This window comes from Somniosus microcephalus, unplaced genomic scaffold (assembly GCF_052327205.1).
Source record: "Somniosus microcephalus isolate GS21.2 unplaced genomic scaffold, FLI_Smic_1.0 unresolved_chr2, whole genome shotgun sequence".
Lineage (NCBI taxonomy): Eukaryota > Metazoa > Chordata > Chondrichthyes > Squaliformes > Somniosidae > Somniosus > Somniosus microcephalus.
In genome coordinates this window covers 90,299,349-90,315,499 of record NW_028225180.1, presented here as the reverse complement: position 1 = coordinate 90,315,499, position 16,151 = coordinate 90,299,349, and the positions used below count along the sequence as shown (strand labels likewise).

At 49.7% G+C, this 16,151-nt stretch overlaps 1 protein-coding gene across 1 annotated transcript; it reads right to left on the bottom strand.

The window, feature by feature from the left end:
- Window positions 1–773: 773 nt before the first annotated feature.
- On the bottom strand, window positions 774–15,821 carry LOC147093003 (splicing factor 3B subunit 2-like). Its single transcript, XM_085975766.1, has 4 exons — window positions 15,670–15,821; window positions 2,521–2,567; window positions 1,637–1,714; window positions 774–1,106 (listed from the first exon to the last, which is right to left on the bottom strand). The coding sequence occupies exons 1-4, from the start codon at window positions 15,767–15,769 to the stop codon at window positions 789–791; spliced, it is 543 nt and encodes a 180-aa protein (XP_085831892.1). The 5' UTR covers window positions 15,770–15,821; the 3' UTR covers window positions 774–788.
- Window positions 15,822–16,151: the final 330 nt, after the last annotated feature.

Genomic DNA, 16,151 nt, shown 5'->3' with positions numbered 1-16,151 from the left:
GGGAGGCGGAGGGGGGGGAGGCGGAGGGGGAGGAGGGGGGAGGCGGAGGGGGGGGAGGCGGAGGGGGGGAGGCGGAGGGGGGGAGGCGGAGGGGGGGGAGGCGGAGGGGGGAGGCGGAGGGGGGGAGGCGGAGGGGGGAGGCGGAGGGGGGGAGGCGGAGGGGGGGAGGCGGAGGGGGGGAGGGGGAGGGGGGAGGGGAGGGGGGAGGCGGAGGGGGAGGCGGAGGGGGGAGGCGGAGGGGGGGAGGCGGAGGGGGGAGGCGGAGGGGGAGCGAGGGGGAGGCGGAGGGGGGGAGGCGGAGGGGGGAGGCGGGCGGAGGGGAAGGGGGGCGGGGGCGGCGAGGGGGCGGGGGGGCGGGGGCGGGGGCGGAGGGGGGGAGCGGAGGGCGGGGGCGGAGGGTGGCGGAGGGAGGAGGGGGGCGGAGGGCGGGGCGGAGGAGGGAGGGGGCGGAGGGCGGAGGGGGCGGGGGGCGGAGGGGGGAGGGAGGCGGAGGGGGGAGGGAGGCGGAGGGGGGAGGGAGGCGGAGGGGGGAGGGAGGCGGAGGGGGAGGGAGGCGGAGGGGGGAGGGAGGCGGAGGGGGGAGGAGGCGGAGGGAGGGAGAGAGCCACAGAGGGAGGGAGGGAGACACAGAGACAGAGAGTGAAGAGGAAGGCTATGAGAGGAGACGGGGACAGGGCAGATCACCGGGGACTACAGTGGACAGTTGAAGAGCCAGTACAGGTTTGACGGGCCGAATGGCCTCCTCCTGTGCTGTAATCGCTATGACTGTGATTAGGTCAGTGACAGTGCTACGCAGAAGAGCTGGGATTAATTGATCGGCGAGGTCCCCGAGCGCTCCAGTCCCATGTCAAACCGCACACCCCCCCACCCCGATGCCCACCGGGTGCAAGCCCTTTTACCTGCTTGGCCCGCTCCTCTTGCTGGATCAGGATAGCTGCCTGCTGCTGTGCCAGCTTCAGCCGCTCGTCCTCGGATAGGGCGGACGGGTCCATGGGCGGCATGTGCAGGCGCGGCCCCATCACCCCCATCGGGAAGCCCATCTGCATGCCCGGATGGGGCATGCGCGGCATTCCCATCGGGCGGGGTGCCATCTGCATCCCAGGCATCTGGCGAACGGGAAAGCACAAGTTAGAAGAGTTACAATCACCGGCGGACCCGCAGAAATCGAATTCTGTACAGAAACACTGTGAAGATCACCCGACAAAGTCAACCAATCAGCAACTCTGAGAAACAGAGGAACTTTCCAAAGGGGAACTGGATAAATAATCGAAAAAGAAAATATTCGCAGGGCTGTGGGGAAATAGCAGGGGGGAGTGGGACTAATTGGAGAGCTCTTTCAAAGAGCCGGCATGGGCACGATGGGCCGAATGGCCTCCTGTGTGCTGGAGGATCTTACAGGGTACAGTGTCAGTGGAGTTGAGACTGACCCTGTCCTCACCAGAGAGCTGCACAAATTTGGGGCGATGTTTCCCTCCCTCAGTGCAGCAAGGCACATAACTTTCCTTCGTCAACCGCACTGGGGGGCACGGAAAGATGGGGCTTCAGAAACCCTCCGAGTTCATCTCTACCACCAACCCCTCCCCACCACGTTCAACCCAACCGCCCCCCCCCCCCCCCCCTCCTCAGTACAGCTCACCTGCCCGGGTAACGGTGGCAGCGGGTGCCCCTTGTCCATGTCGTCTACCCGCATCGGCCGGTTCAGGATGGCTCCGGTCTGCAAACACAAGAGGTAGAGCCCCGGTGGGGAGGCTGAAGTCACTGACTGCCATTGGATATCTTGGGAGAGTTACAGAACTGACCTGCATAACTTGTACCTGGTCACAGAGCAAAAGGCTTTATTTTTTTAAGATACAACAGGAAACAGCAGGAAATCTGTGACTGGGACAACATCACCCACGAGTGATTAAAGTCTAACTTTAGTGGTTGGTGTAATAAACATAGGCAGAGGGGTCCATTAACAACAGTTTGGGAGGGATGTTTCGGAAGGTAAGCTGTTAATAAACTATTCCTCAAAGAACAAGATGATCAGAATTACATACAATGTACAGCACAGAAACAGGCCATTCGGCCCATCTGCTCCGTGCCGGTGTTTCTGCTCCACACCAGCCTCCTCCTCCCACCCTCTTCATCTCACCCCATCAGCATCTCCTTCTATTCCTGTCTCCCTCGTGTTTATCCAGCTTCCCCTTAAACACATCTCTGCTATTCGCCTCAGCCACTCCCTGTGGTAGCGAGTTCCACATTCTCCCCACTCTCTGGGTAAAGAAGTTTCTCCTCAATTCCCGATTGGATTTATTAGTGACGATCTTATATTGATGGCCCCTAGTTCTGGTCTCCCCCACAAGTGGAAACATCTTCTCTACGTCTACCCTATCGAAACCCTTTCACACTTGGGCTGCTGACAGAGCGAACAATTGGACTCTCCAGCTCTGCGGTCAGGAGTGTTGCGCGTGGGGATGGTGCCGTGTCTGGCTAAAGCTAGCAGTGTGCTGGCGTCAGTGACGGTGCAGCTCCACTCACCTGCAAGCTGTAGTTCTGCAGTCGCTCAATGAGCTCTTCTCGCACACCTATAAAAACAGAAGATACTTCCGTGTTACACTGCACAGTGTTTACAGCACAGAAACAGGCCATTCGGCCCAACAGGCCCGTGTTACACTGCACAGTGTTTACAGCACAGAAACAGGCCATTCGGCCCAACAGGCCCGTGTTACACTGCACAGTGTTTACAGCACAGAAACAGGCCATTCGGCCCAACAGGCCCGTGTTACACTGCACAGTGTTTACAGCACAGAAACAGGCCATTCGGCCCAACAGGCCCGTGTTACACTGCACAGTGTTTACAGCACAGAAACAGGCCATTCGGCCCAACAGGCCCGTGTTACACTGCACAGTGTTTACAGCACAGAAACAGGCCATTCGGCCCAACAGGCCCGTGCCGCTGTTTCTGCTCCACTCGAGCCTCCTCCCACCCTCTTCATCTCACCCCATCACCCTATCCTTCGATTCCTTTCTCCCTCATGTGTTTATCCAGCTTCCCCTTAAATGCGTCAACACTTCACTCAGTTACTCAGGCTTTCGATAAGGTCCCGCATAAGAGATTAGCGTGTAAAGTTAAAGCACATGGGATTGGGGGTAAGGTACTGACTTGGATAGAGAACTGGTTGGCAGACAGGAAGAAGAGTTGGAATAAACGGGTCTTTTTCCGAGTGGCAGGCAGTGACTAGTGGGGTACCACAGGGATCGGTCCTTGGGCCCCAGCTATTCACAATATATATTAATGATCTAGACGAGGGAACTAGATGTAATATCTCCAAGTTTGCAGACAACACAAAGCTGGGTGGGCTTGTATGCTGTGAGGAGGATGCCGAGAAACTCCAGTATGATTTGGACAGGTTGGGTGATTGGGCAGAAGCATGGCAGATGCAGTATAATGTGGATAAATGCGAGGTTATCCACTTCGGTGGCAAAAACAGGAAGGCAGATTATTATACTGAACGGCAATAGATTGGGAAAAGGGGAAGTGTAACGAGACCTGGGTGTCCTTGTGCACCAGTCGCTGAAGGTAAGCATGCAGGTGCAGCAGGCGGTTAAGAAGGCAAATGGTATGTTGGCCTTCGTAGCGAGAGGGTTTGAGTACAGGAACAAGGATGTCTTGCTGCAGTTGTACAGGGCCTTGGTGAGACCACACCTTGAGTATTGTGTGCAGTTTTGGTCGCCTTACCTGAGGAAGGATGTTCTTGCCATGGAGGGAGTGCAGCGAAGATTCACCAGGCTGATACCTGGGATAGCAGGAATGATGTATGAGGAGATTGGGTTGATTGGGCTTATACTCACTGGAGTTTAGAAGAATGAGAGGGGATTTCATTGAAACGTATAAAATTCTAACAGGACTAGACAGACTAGATGCAGGAAGGATGTTCCCGATGGCCGGGGAGTCCAGAACCAGGGGTCACAGTCTAAGGATAAGGGGTAAGCCATTTAGGACAGAGGTGAGGAGGAATTACTTCACCCAGAGAGTGGTGAACCTGTGGATTCTCTACCACAGAAGGCAGTAGAGGCCAATACATTAAATATAAGGGGCCGAATGGCCTACTCCTGCTCCTATCTTCTATGTTTCTATGTTACGGGGCCACAACCTGCAGCTTTTACTAAGTAAATCACCGGGACCCAGGACCAGCAATCAGCCTTTCCACTGCCCCACAGACAGAGGCACAGATTTATCTCCCCAGTGTGTCCTTAAGTGTTCCACGGACACTGGCAGCCCTCTTGCATTCGACCATGGGTTAGCGGTCCCGCCCGAGTCAGTCGGGATCGGACCGCGCTCCAGACAGTCCTGGCGAGTGGAGACCGGAGCTCCGGCTCGGGAGTTCCGGGTTGACATCCAGCGGGATACTCGCGTCCAGTGACCCCCTCAGCATAAGGGTTGTGCCGTCTTTCAGATGAGACGTTAAACCGAGGCCCCGTCTGCCCTCTCAGGTGGATGTAAAAGATCCCACGGCCACTATTGGAAGAAGAGCAGGGGGAGTTCTCCCCGGTGTCCTGGGGCCAATATTTATCCCTCAACCAACATCACTAAAACAGATGATCTGGTCATCATCACATTGCTGTTTGTGGGAGCTTGCTGTGCGCGGGTTGGCTGCCGCGTTTCGTACATTACAACAGTGACCACACTTCAAAAAAGTGTCATTCATTGGCTGTGAAGCACTTTGGGCCGTCCTGAGGTGGTGAAAGGCGCCGGGGGGAGAAATGGGAATCTTTCTCTCATTTTGAAAATGCCACACACACCATTCTGCCTCAGAAAGGGGAAGATAAAGAGTTTTGATTTAACTACTTAACACGAATGGCAGTGAATATACAGAACTGGGTGCCCAGAGAGACAGTATCCAGTTAAAGAGAGGGGGGGCGGGGGGGAAATACAACTTTGCTGGAAATCTCAAATAGAACCTGCTGGAAAGAGAGAGCAGCAACCTCCGCATCTGTAAGAAGAAAAGTTGCTTTGTTTCAGACAGTGACCTTGGTCAGAAACCACCCGAAACCTCAGCTTGTCTCTCTCTGGGTGATGATGGATCTGTGATGTACCGCTAGGAGCGCAATAATATTCAAATCTTATCAAAGGATATGGAACAAAGGCAGTTGCACAGAGCTGATGTGGCAGATCAGCCGTGATCGAACTGAATGGCAGAACAGGCTCGAGGGGCTGAATGGCCTCCTCCTGTTCTTGTGTAACAGGCTCGAGGGGCTGAATGGCCTCCTCCTGTTCCTGTGTAACAGGCTCGAGGGGCTGAATGGCCTCCTCCTGTTCCTGTGTAACAGGCTCGAGGGGCTGAATGGCCTCCTCCTGTTCCTGTGTAACAGGCTCGAGGGGCTGAATGGCCTCCTCCTGTTCCTGTGTAACAGGCTCGAGGGGCTGAATGGCCTCCTCCTGTTCCTGAGTAACAGGCTCGAGGGGCTGAATGGCCTCCTCCTGTTCCTGTGTAACAGGCTCGAGGGGCTGAACGGCCTCCTCCTGTTCCTGTGTAACAGGCTCCAGGGGCTGAACGGCCTCCTCCTGTTCCTGTGTAACAGGCTCGAGGGGCTGAACGGCCTCCTCCTGTTCCTGTGTAACAGGCTCGAGGGGCTGAATGGGCCTCCTCCTGTCCCTCGAGCCTGTTACACAGGAACAGGAGGAGGCCATTCAGCCCCTCGAGCCTGTTACACAGGAACAGGAGGGGGCCATTCAGTCCCTCGAGCCTGTTACACAGGAACAGGAGGAGGTCATTCAGCCCCTCAGGCCTGTTACACAGGAACAGGAGGGGGCCGTTCAGTCCCTCGAGCCTGTTACACAGGAACAGGAGGAGGCCATTCAGCCCCTCGAGCCTGTTACACAGGAACAGGAGGAGGCCATTCAGCCCCTCGAGCCTGTTACACAGGAACAGGAGGAGGCCGTTCAGCCCCTCGAGCCTGTTACACAGGAACAGGAGGAGGCCGTTCAGCCCCTCGAGCCTGTTACACAGGAACAGGAGGAGGCCGTTCAGCCCCTCGAGCCTGTTACACAGGAACAGGAGGAGGCCGTTCAGCCCCTCGAGCCTGTTACACAGGAACAGGAGGAGGCCGTTCAGCCCCTCGAGCCTGTTACACAGGAACAGGAGGAGGCCGTTCAGCCCCTCGAGCCTGTTACACAGGAACAGGAGGAGGCCATTCAGCCCCTCGAGTCTGTTACACAGGAACAGGAGGAGGCCATTCAGCCCCTCGAGCCTGTTACACAGGAACAGGAGGAGGCCGTTCAGCCCCTCGAGCCTGTTACACAGGAACAGGAGGAGGCCGTTCAGCCCCTCGAGCCTGTTACACAGGAACAGGAGGAGGCCGTTCAGCCCCTCGAGCCTGTTACACAGGAACAGGAGGAGGCCGTTCAGCCCCTCGAGTCTGTTACACAGGAACAGGAGGAGGCCATTCAGCCCCTCGAGCCTGTTACACAGGAACAGGAGGAGGCCGTTCAGCCCCTCGAGCCTGTTACACAGGAACAGGAGGAGGCCGTTCAGCCCCTCGAGCCTGTTACACAGGAACAGGAGGAGGCCGTTCAGCCCCTCGAGCCTGTTACACAGGAACAGGAGGAGGCCGTTCAGCCCCTCGAGCCTGTTACACAGGAACAGGAGGAGGCCGTTCAGCCCCTCGAGCCTGTTACACAGGAACAGGAGGAGGCCGTTCAGCCCCTCGAGCCTGTTACACAGGAACAGGAGGAGGCCGTTCAGCCCCTCGAGTCTGTTACACAGGAACAGGAGGAGGCCATTCAGCCCCTCGAGCCTGTTACACAGGAACAGGAGGAGGCCATTCAGCCCCTCGAGCGGCGGCGGACCTGTGTGGAGTGAGGCGGCGGCGGTGATATAAAGAGGCGAGGAGCAGGTAGGTTTACCAATCTCCGAGCTCAGAGGGAGGGAGAGAGAAAAATAAAGTAATCGAAGTGTGACGTCACCAGAAAGCAGGTAAGTGATTGGTTGGTGAGTATTTCTCTCTTTCTCCTTTTTTCCAAACTTACATTTTGTAGTTTATAGTTTATCGGGTGTCTGTGGTGTAGCGGGGACTGACGGTAAACAAGGGCCCTTCAGTATATCATTTAATTGTAGTGGGATTGGTGGGATTGATTTGATTTAATTTAATTTGAATTAATTAAAGGTTAAGTCGTGGCAAGACAGCTCGGCCCCGTGATATGCTCCTCCTGCACTCTGTGGGAAATCAGGGACACTTCCTGTGTCCCTGACAACCATGTGTGCGGGAAGTGTATCCAGCTGCAGCTACTGACAGACCGCATTGCGGCGCTGGAGCTGCGATTGGATACATACTGGAGCATTCGCGATGCTGAGGACGTCGTGGATAACACATTTCGGGAGTTGTTCACACCGCAGGTAAAGGCTGCACAGGCAGAAAGAGAATGGGTGACCAACAGGCAGAGTAGTAGGCGCAGGCAGGTGGTGCAGGGGTCCCCTGTGACCATCCCCCTCTCAAACAGATATACCGTTTTGGATATTGTTGGGGAAGATGACTTATCAGAGGAAGGCAGCAGCAGCCAACTTCCTGGCACCAGGGGTGGCTCTGCTGCACAGGACGGGAGGAAAAAGAGTGGGAGAGCTATAGTAATAGGGGATTCTATTGTAAGGGGAATAGATAGGCGTTTCTGCAGCCGCAAACGTGACTCCAGGATGGTGTGTTGCCTCCCTGGTGCAAGGGTCAAGGATGTCTCAGAGCGGCTGCAGAACATTTTGGAAGGGGAGGGTGAACAGCCAGTTGTCGTGGTGCATATAGGTGCCAACAATATAGTAAAAAACAGGATGAGGTCCTAAAAGCTGAATATAGGGAGTTAGGAGGTAAATTTAAAAATAGGACCTCAAAGGTACTAATCTCAGGGTTGCTACCAGTGCCACGTGCTAGTCAGAGTAGAAATAGAAGGATATTTCATATGAATATGTGGCTAGAGGAATGGTGCAAGGGGGAGGGATTCAAATTCCTGGGACACTGGAACTGGTTCTGCGGGAGGTGGGACCAGTACAAACCGAATGGTCTGCACCTGGGCTGATGTCCTAGGGGGAGTGTTTGCTAATGCTCTGGGAGAGGGTTTAAACTAAAATGGCAGGGGGTTGGGAACCTGAGCAGGGAGACAGAGGTAAGGGAAACAAGGATAGAAGTAAAAGACAGGAAGGAGAAAAACAAAGGTGGCAGTCAGAGAAATCAAGGGTTTAAATCAAACATGGCCACAGTAAATAATAATTCTAAAAGGTGTAAGAGTGTTAAAAAAACAAGCCTGAAGGCTTTGTGTCTTAATGCGAGGAGCATTTGTAATAAGGTGGATGAATTAGCTGCGCAAATAGAGGTAAACGGATATGATATGATTGGGATTACAGAAACATGGCTCCAGGGTGACCAAGGCTGGGAACTCAACATCCAGGGGTATTCAATATTCAGGAAAGATAGGCAAAAAGGAAAAGGAGGTGGGGTAGCATTGCTGGTTAAAGAGGGGATTAACACAATTGAAAGGAAGGATATTAGCTCTGATGATGTGGAATCTGTATGGGTAGAACTGAGAAATACCAAGGGGCAGAAAACATTAGTGGGAGTGGTATACAGACCTCCAAACAGTAATGCGGAGGTTGGGGATGGCATTAAACGGGAAATTAGAGACGCGTGCAATAAGGGCACAGCAGTTATCATGGGTGACTTTAATCTACATATAGATTGGGCTAACCAAATTAGTAACAATATACTGTGGAGGAGGAATTCCTGGAGTGTATACGGGATGGTTTCCTGGACCAGTATGTCGAGGAACCAACTAGAGATCAGGCCATCTTAGACTGGGTATTATGTAATGAGAAAGGATTAATTAGCAATCTCGTTGTGCGAGGCCTCTTGGGTCGGAGCGATCATAATATGATCGAATTCTTCATTAAGATGGAAAGTGAAGTAGCTGACTCAGAGACTAGGGTCCTGAATTTAAATAAAGGAAACTACGATGGTATGAGGCGCGAGTTGGGTAGGATTGATTGGGGAATGTTACGCAAAGGCTTGACGGTGGATAGGCAATGGCAAACATTCAAAGATCGCATGGATGAACTACAGAATTTGTTCATCCCTGTTTGGCATAAAAATAAAACAAAAAAGGTGACTCAACCGTGGCTAACAAGGGAAATTAGGGGTAGCATAAGATCCAAGGCGAGGACATATATATTGGCCAGAAAAAGCAGTAAACCTGAGGACTGGGAGCAGTTTAGGATTCAGCAAAGGAGGACAAAGGGATTAATAAAGAGGGGGAAATAGAGTATGAGAGCAAGCTTGCAAGGAACATAAAAACTGACTGTAAAAGCTTTTATAGATATGTGAAGAGAAAAAGATTGGTGAAGTCAAGCGTAGGTCCCTTGCAGTCAGAATCACGGGAATTTATAATGGGGAACAAAGAAATGACAGATCAATTAAATACATACTTTGGTTCTGTCTTCACAAAGGAGGACACAAATAACCTCCCAGCGATGTCGGGGAACATAGGGTCTAATGAGAGGGAGGAACTGAAAGAAATCAGTATTATTAGGGAAATTGACGGGATTGAAGGCCGATAAATCCCCAGGGCCTGATAATCCACATCCTAGGGTACTTAAGGAAGTGGCCCTAGAAATAGTAGATGCATTGCTGGTCATCTTCCAAAATTCGATAGACTCTGGAACAGTACCCATGGATTGGAGGGTAGCTAATATTACCCCACTATCCAAAAAAGGTGGTAGAGAGAAAACGGGGAATTATAGACCGGTAAGTCTGACATCGGTAGTGGGGAAAATGCTAGAGTCCATTATAAAGAATGTAATAGCAGAGCACTTGGAAAACAGTGACAAGATCGGACAAAGTCAACATGGATTTACAAAAGGTAAATCGTACTTGACTAATCTACTGGAATTTTTTGAGGATGTAACTGGTAAAATAGATAAGGGAGAACCAGTGAATGTGGTGTATTTGGACATTCAGAAGGCTTTCGATAAGGTCCCACATAAGAGATTTGCGTGTAAAGTTAAGACACATGGGATTGGAGGCAAGGTACTGACTTGGATAAAGAACTGGTTGACAGACAGGAAGCAAAGAGTTGGAATAAACGGCTCCTTTTCCGAGTGGCAGGCAGTGACCAGTGGGGTACCGCAGGGATCGGTCCTGGGACCCCAGCTATTCACAATATATATAAATGATCTAGACGAAGGAACTAGATGTAATATCTCCAAGTTTGCAGACGACACAAAGCTGGGTGGGCGTGTGTGCTGTGAGGAGGATGCCGAGAAACTCCAGGATGATTTGGACAGGTTGGGTGATTGGGCAGAGGCATGGCAGATGCAGTATAATGTGGATAAATGCAAGGTTATCCACTTTGGTGGCAACAACAGGAAGGCAGATTATTATCTGAATGGCAATAGATTGGGAGAAGGGGAAGTGCAAAGAGACCTGGGTGTTCTTGTGCACCAGTCACTGAAGGTAAACATGCAGGTGCAGCAGGCAGTTAAGAAGGCAAATGGTATGTTGGCCTTCGTAGCAAGAGGGTTCGAGTACAGGAACAAGGATGTCTTGCTGCAGTTGTACAGGGCCTTGGTGAGACCACACCTTGAGTATTGTGTGCAGTTTTGGTCGCCTTATCTGAGGAAGGATGTTCTTGCCATGGAGAGTGTGCAGCGAAGATTCACCAGACTGATACCTGGGATGGCAGTAATGACGTATGAGGAGAGATTGGGTCGATTGGGCTTATACTCGCTGGAGTTTAGAAGAGAGGGGCTCTCATTGAAACTTATAAAATTCTAACAGGACTAGACAGACTAGATGCAGGATGTTCCCGATGGCGGGGAGTCCAGAACCAGGGGTCACAGTCTAATACAGAGAAATGATATTGGGTCAAAAGATCAGGACAATGAAACAGTTTGGGTGGAGGTAAGGAATAATAAGGGGAAAAAAACACTAGTGGGCGTAGTCTAGAGGCCTCCGAACTGTGGCAACTCTGTTGGACGGAGTATCAATCAGGAAATAGTTGAGGCTTGTAATAAGGGAACATCTATAATTATGGGGGATTTTAACTATCATATTAATTGGACAAATCAAATTGGGCAGGGCTGCCTTGAGGATGAGTTCATTGAGTGTATTAGGGATGGGTTTCTTGAGCAGTATGTAACTGAACCGACCAGGGGGCAGGCAACCTTAGATCTGGTCCTGTGTAATGAGACAGGATTAATTAAAAATGTCCTAGTAAAGGATCCCCTTGGAATGAGTGACCATAACATGGTTGAATTCCATATTCAATTAGAGGGTGAGAAGGTTGGATCTCAAACAAGCGTGCTAAGCTTGAATAAAGGAGACTATGAAGGTATGAGAGCGGAATTGAGTAGAGTGGATTGGGAAAATAGATTAAAGGGTAAGACGATACATGATCAGTGGTGTACATTTAAGGAGTTATTTTACAACTTCCAAAAAATATATATTCCACTGAGAAGAAAAGGGTGTAAAAGAAAAGACAGCCATCCGTGGCTAAGTAAAGAAATAAAGGATAGTATTCGACTAAAAACAAGGGCATATAAGGTAGCCAAATCTAGTGAGAGGATAGAGGATTGGGAAAACTTTAAAAGACAGCAAAAAATAACAAAAAGATTGATTAAGAAAGGGAAGATAGATTATGAAAGTAAATTAGCAAAAAATATAAAAACAGATAGTAAGAGTTTTTATAGTTATATAAAAAGAAAAAGGGTGGCTAAAGTAAATGTTGGTCCCTTAGAGGATGAGACCGGGAAATTAATGGTGGGAAATACGGAGATGGCAAAAACACTGAATGAATATTTTGTATCAGTCTTTACAGTAGAAGACACTAAGAATATCCCAACACTGGACAAACAGGGGGGGAGGAGCTAAACACGATCAAAATCACTAAAGAAGTGGTACTCGGTAAAATAATGGGACTCAAGGCGGATAAATCACCTGGACCTGATGGCTTACATCCTAGGGTCTTGAGGGAAGTGGTGGTAGGGATTGTGGATGCATTGGTAACAATTTTCCAAAACTCCCTGGACTCGGCAATAGTCCCGGCAGACTGGAAAACTGCTAATGTAACACCCTTATTTAAAAAGGGCAGTAGACAGAAGGCTGGAAACTATAGACCGGTTAGCCTAACATCTGTGGTAGGTAACATTTTGGAGTCCATTATTAAGGAGACAGTAACAGGACATTTGGATAATCATAATTTAATAGGACAAAGTCAGCATGGTTTTATGAAGGGGAAGTCATGTTTGACAAATTTGCTGGAGTTCTTTGAGGAAGTAACATATAGGGTGGATAAAGGGGAACCAATGGACGTAGTGTATTTAGACTTCCAAAAGGCATTTGACAAGATGCCACACAAAAGATTATTGCTTAAGATAAAAAATCACGGGATTGGGGGTAATATTCTGGCATGGATAGAGGATTGGCTATCTAACAGAAGGCAGAGAGTTGGGATAAATGGTTCATTCTCAGACTGGCAATCAGTAACTAGTGGTGTTCCGCAGGGGTCAGTGCTGGGTCCCCAACTCTTTACAATCTATATTAACGATTTGGAGGAGGGGACCGAGTGTAACATATCAAAGTTTGCAGATGATACTAAGATGGGAGGGAAAGTACTGAGTGAGGAGGACATAAAAAACCTGCAAGGGGACATAGACAGGCTAAGTAAGTGGGCAGAGATTTGGCAGATGGAATACAATACTGGAAAGTGTGAGGTTATGCACTTTGGCAGGAAAAATCGTAGAGCAAGTTATTATCTTAATGGCAAGAAACTGGAAAGTACTGAAGTACAAAGGGATCTGGGGGTCCTGGTGCACGAAACTCAAAAGGTTAGTATGCAGGTGCAGCAAGTGATTAAGAAGGCCAATGGAATGTTGGCTTTCATTGCTAGGGGGATAGAATATAAAAATTGGGAGGTATTGCTTCAGTTGTACAAGGTATTGGTGAGACCGCACCTGGAATACTGCGTACAGTTTTGGTGTCCATACTTAAGAAAGGACATACTTGCTCTCGAGTCAGTACAAAGAAGGTTCACTCGGTTAATCCCGGGGATGAGGGGATGGACATATGAGGAGAGGTTGAGTAGATTGGGACTCTACTCATTGGAGTTCAGAAGAATGAGAGGCGATCTTATTGAAACATATAAGATTGTGAAGGGGTTGGATCGGGTGGATGCAGGGAAGATGTTCCCGATGATGGGTGAAACTAGAACTAGGGGGCATAGTCTTAGAATAAGGGGCTGCTCTTTCAAAACTGAGATGAGGAGGAACTACTTCACTCAGAGGGCGGTAGGTCAATGGAATATGCTGCCCCAAAAAACTGTAGAAGCTACATCATTACATAAATTTAAAACAGAATTAGACAGTTTCCTAGAAGTAAAGGGAATTAAGGGTTACGGGGAGCGGGCAGGAATTTGGACATGAGTCTAGGTTCGGATCGGTCATGGCCCTGTGGGTAGCGGAGCGGGCCCAGGGGCCGTGTAGCCTGATCCTGCTCCTATTTCGTGTGTCTAATTCTGTTAGATGCAGGAGATGGTTCTGTGATAGTGGATTGGCAGTTAGGATCAGATCAGCCATGATCTTATTGAATGGCGGAGCAGGCTCGAGGGGCCGATTGGCCTACTCCTGCTCCTATTTCTTATGTTCTAAGGATAAGGGGTAAGCCATTTAGGACAGAGATGAGGAGGAATTTCTTCACCCAGAGAGTGGTGAGCCTGTGGAGTTCTCTACCACAGAAGGCAGTGGAGGCCAATTCATTAAATATATTCAAGGAGTTAGATATATTTCTTAAGGCTAAAGGGATCAAGGGATATGGGGAGAAGGCAGGGACAGGGTACTGAATTTGGATGATCAGCCATGATCTCATTGAATGGCCTACTCCTGCTCCTATCTTCTATGTTTACACAGGAACAGGAGGAGGCCATTCAGCCCCTCGAGCCTGTTACACAGGAACAGGAGGAGGCCATTCAGCCCCTCGAGCCTGTTACACAGGTACAGGAGGAGGCCATTCAGCCCCTCGCGTCTGTTCCTCCATTCAATGAGATCACGGCTGATCTGTGACCTAACTCCATCTACCCGCCTTTGCCCCACATCCCTTAATACCTTTGGTTAACAAAAATCTATCAATCTTCAATTTAAAATTAATTGATCCAGCATCAATTGCCATTTGCGGAAGAGATTTCCAAACTTCTACCACCCTTTGTGTGTAGAAGTGTTTCCTAATTTCACTCCTGAAAGGTCTGGCTCTAATTTTTAGACTCTGCCCCTGAGTCCTAGACTCCCCAACCAGCGGAAATAGGGTCGAGAGAGAGAAACTATCTGTTCCCCTTAATATCCTGAAAACTTCCATCAGATCACCCCTTAACCTTCTAAATTCCAGGGAATACAACCCTAGTTTGTGTAATCTCTCCTGGTAACTTAACCCTTGGAGTCCAGGTATCATTCTGGTAAACCTACGCTGCACTCACTCCAAGGCCAATATATCCTTCCTACGGTGTGTGGCCCAGAACTGCTCCCAGTGCTCCAGGTGTGGTCCAACCAGACCGGGGGAGATGGGGTCAGCACGTCATTCAACAAGACAACACTCCCTCAGTCCTGCACTGAAGTGTCAGCCTGGATCAAGTCCTGGAACTGGGACTCGAACGCACCACCTTCTGACCTGGCCCTTCTCTTAAAGACTGCGAATCAGGCATTCCCTGTTGGAGCCCCACTGCCTGTCATTTTCAGGCTGTACACCAGAAACACAAAAATCAACAATTTCCCAACTTCTCAGGGCACCTCTGGTCAAAAGCGACAAGCACTTGATAAAAGTGTTCAGGTTAAAAAAATAACTTCGTAAAACAAGATTTACTCATTTATAAAATTATGTTAAAATCAAATTTGGTCCTTAATGTATATCATTTTCATAATTTTAAACCTTATGATAATAAATCATTGATATATTATTTTAATTATGAATGCATTTTAATTCATTTCATTAATTTAATTGTGAATTCAGAATATTGATTTCATTGAGTTGAATGATTTTAAACTAGAAGGATGAAAATGTATCCATTTATTTTATTGATTTAATTGTGATCTCAACATAATTTATTTAAATGATTTAAAGTATGTAAGGCTGAAACTTTATTCATTTAATTGATTTCACTAATGTGAATTCAGCATATTAAATTAAATTTATTTAAAGTATTTAAGAAACTTTAATAATTCATTTAATTTTTCATTAATTTAGTTGTGAATTCAGCAGAGATTTCATTGATTTTCAAGTAGAAGGATGAAACTTCAATTTATTGCATTCATTTAAATGTGAACTCAAAATATTAATTTATTTGATTTAAATGATTTTAAAGTATTTAATGATGAAACTTTACTAATTACAATTACTCATGTTGATTCATTTATTGATTTTTATAAATGATGAAGCTATTAATTTATTTTATTGATTGACAATTATATGGATCAACTCGTTTCCAACACAAGATGCCGGGCCGGTGGGAGTTTGTTGGGAGCCAAGGCCGCGCTGCTCCTGCTCCCCGCCTCAGGAGCCGCGGAGCCCGGGTGCGAGTTGGACGCGAGTCCCAGGCTGCAGCCGCCGCTAGGCCCGAAGCCCGGTGTGAGAGACGGAGGGCGGGGGAAGGACCGGCCGGTTGTCTACCTTGTGCGGAGAAGCCGATCTCGCCCAGCTTGGCCTGCAGCTCCGGGACGCTCCAGCCGCCCAACTCCGGCACCTCAACACCAGGCGGCGCTTCCGCCATCTTGGGCTACTCAACCAAAATGGCGTGGCTGCCTCCTCCTCACCCAAACCTGCCCGGCGCCTAACTCCCGCCCTCCACACCATCCGATTGGCTCCTCCTGCACAGTGACGCCACGGACCTCCCCTTCTCCCTCTTCCCATTGGTTTAAGAACCGATCAATCAGAAATCAAGCCACGCCCCTCCCCCCTCAACCCCCATCAGGTTCGGTTGTCGCTCTGCTGTCAATCATCCGACGCCCGGGCAACGCGCCTGCGCACCGGGAGCGCCGAGCGAAGGGGCTGCCGGGAGTTGTAGTCTCCGCCTCCATCCCCGCCTGCGCCGACTACAATCCCCAGAATGCAACACGCGAGGGTCAAAACCAATACTTTCTCCAAACCGCTCT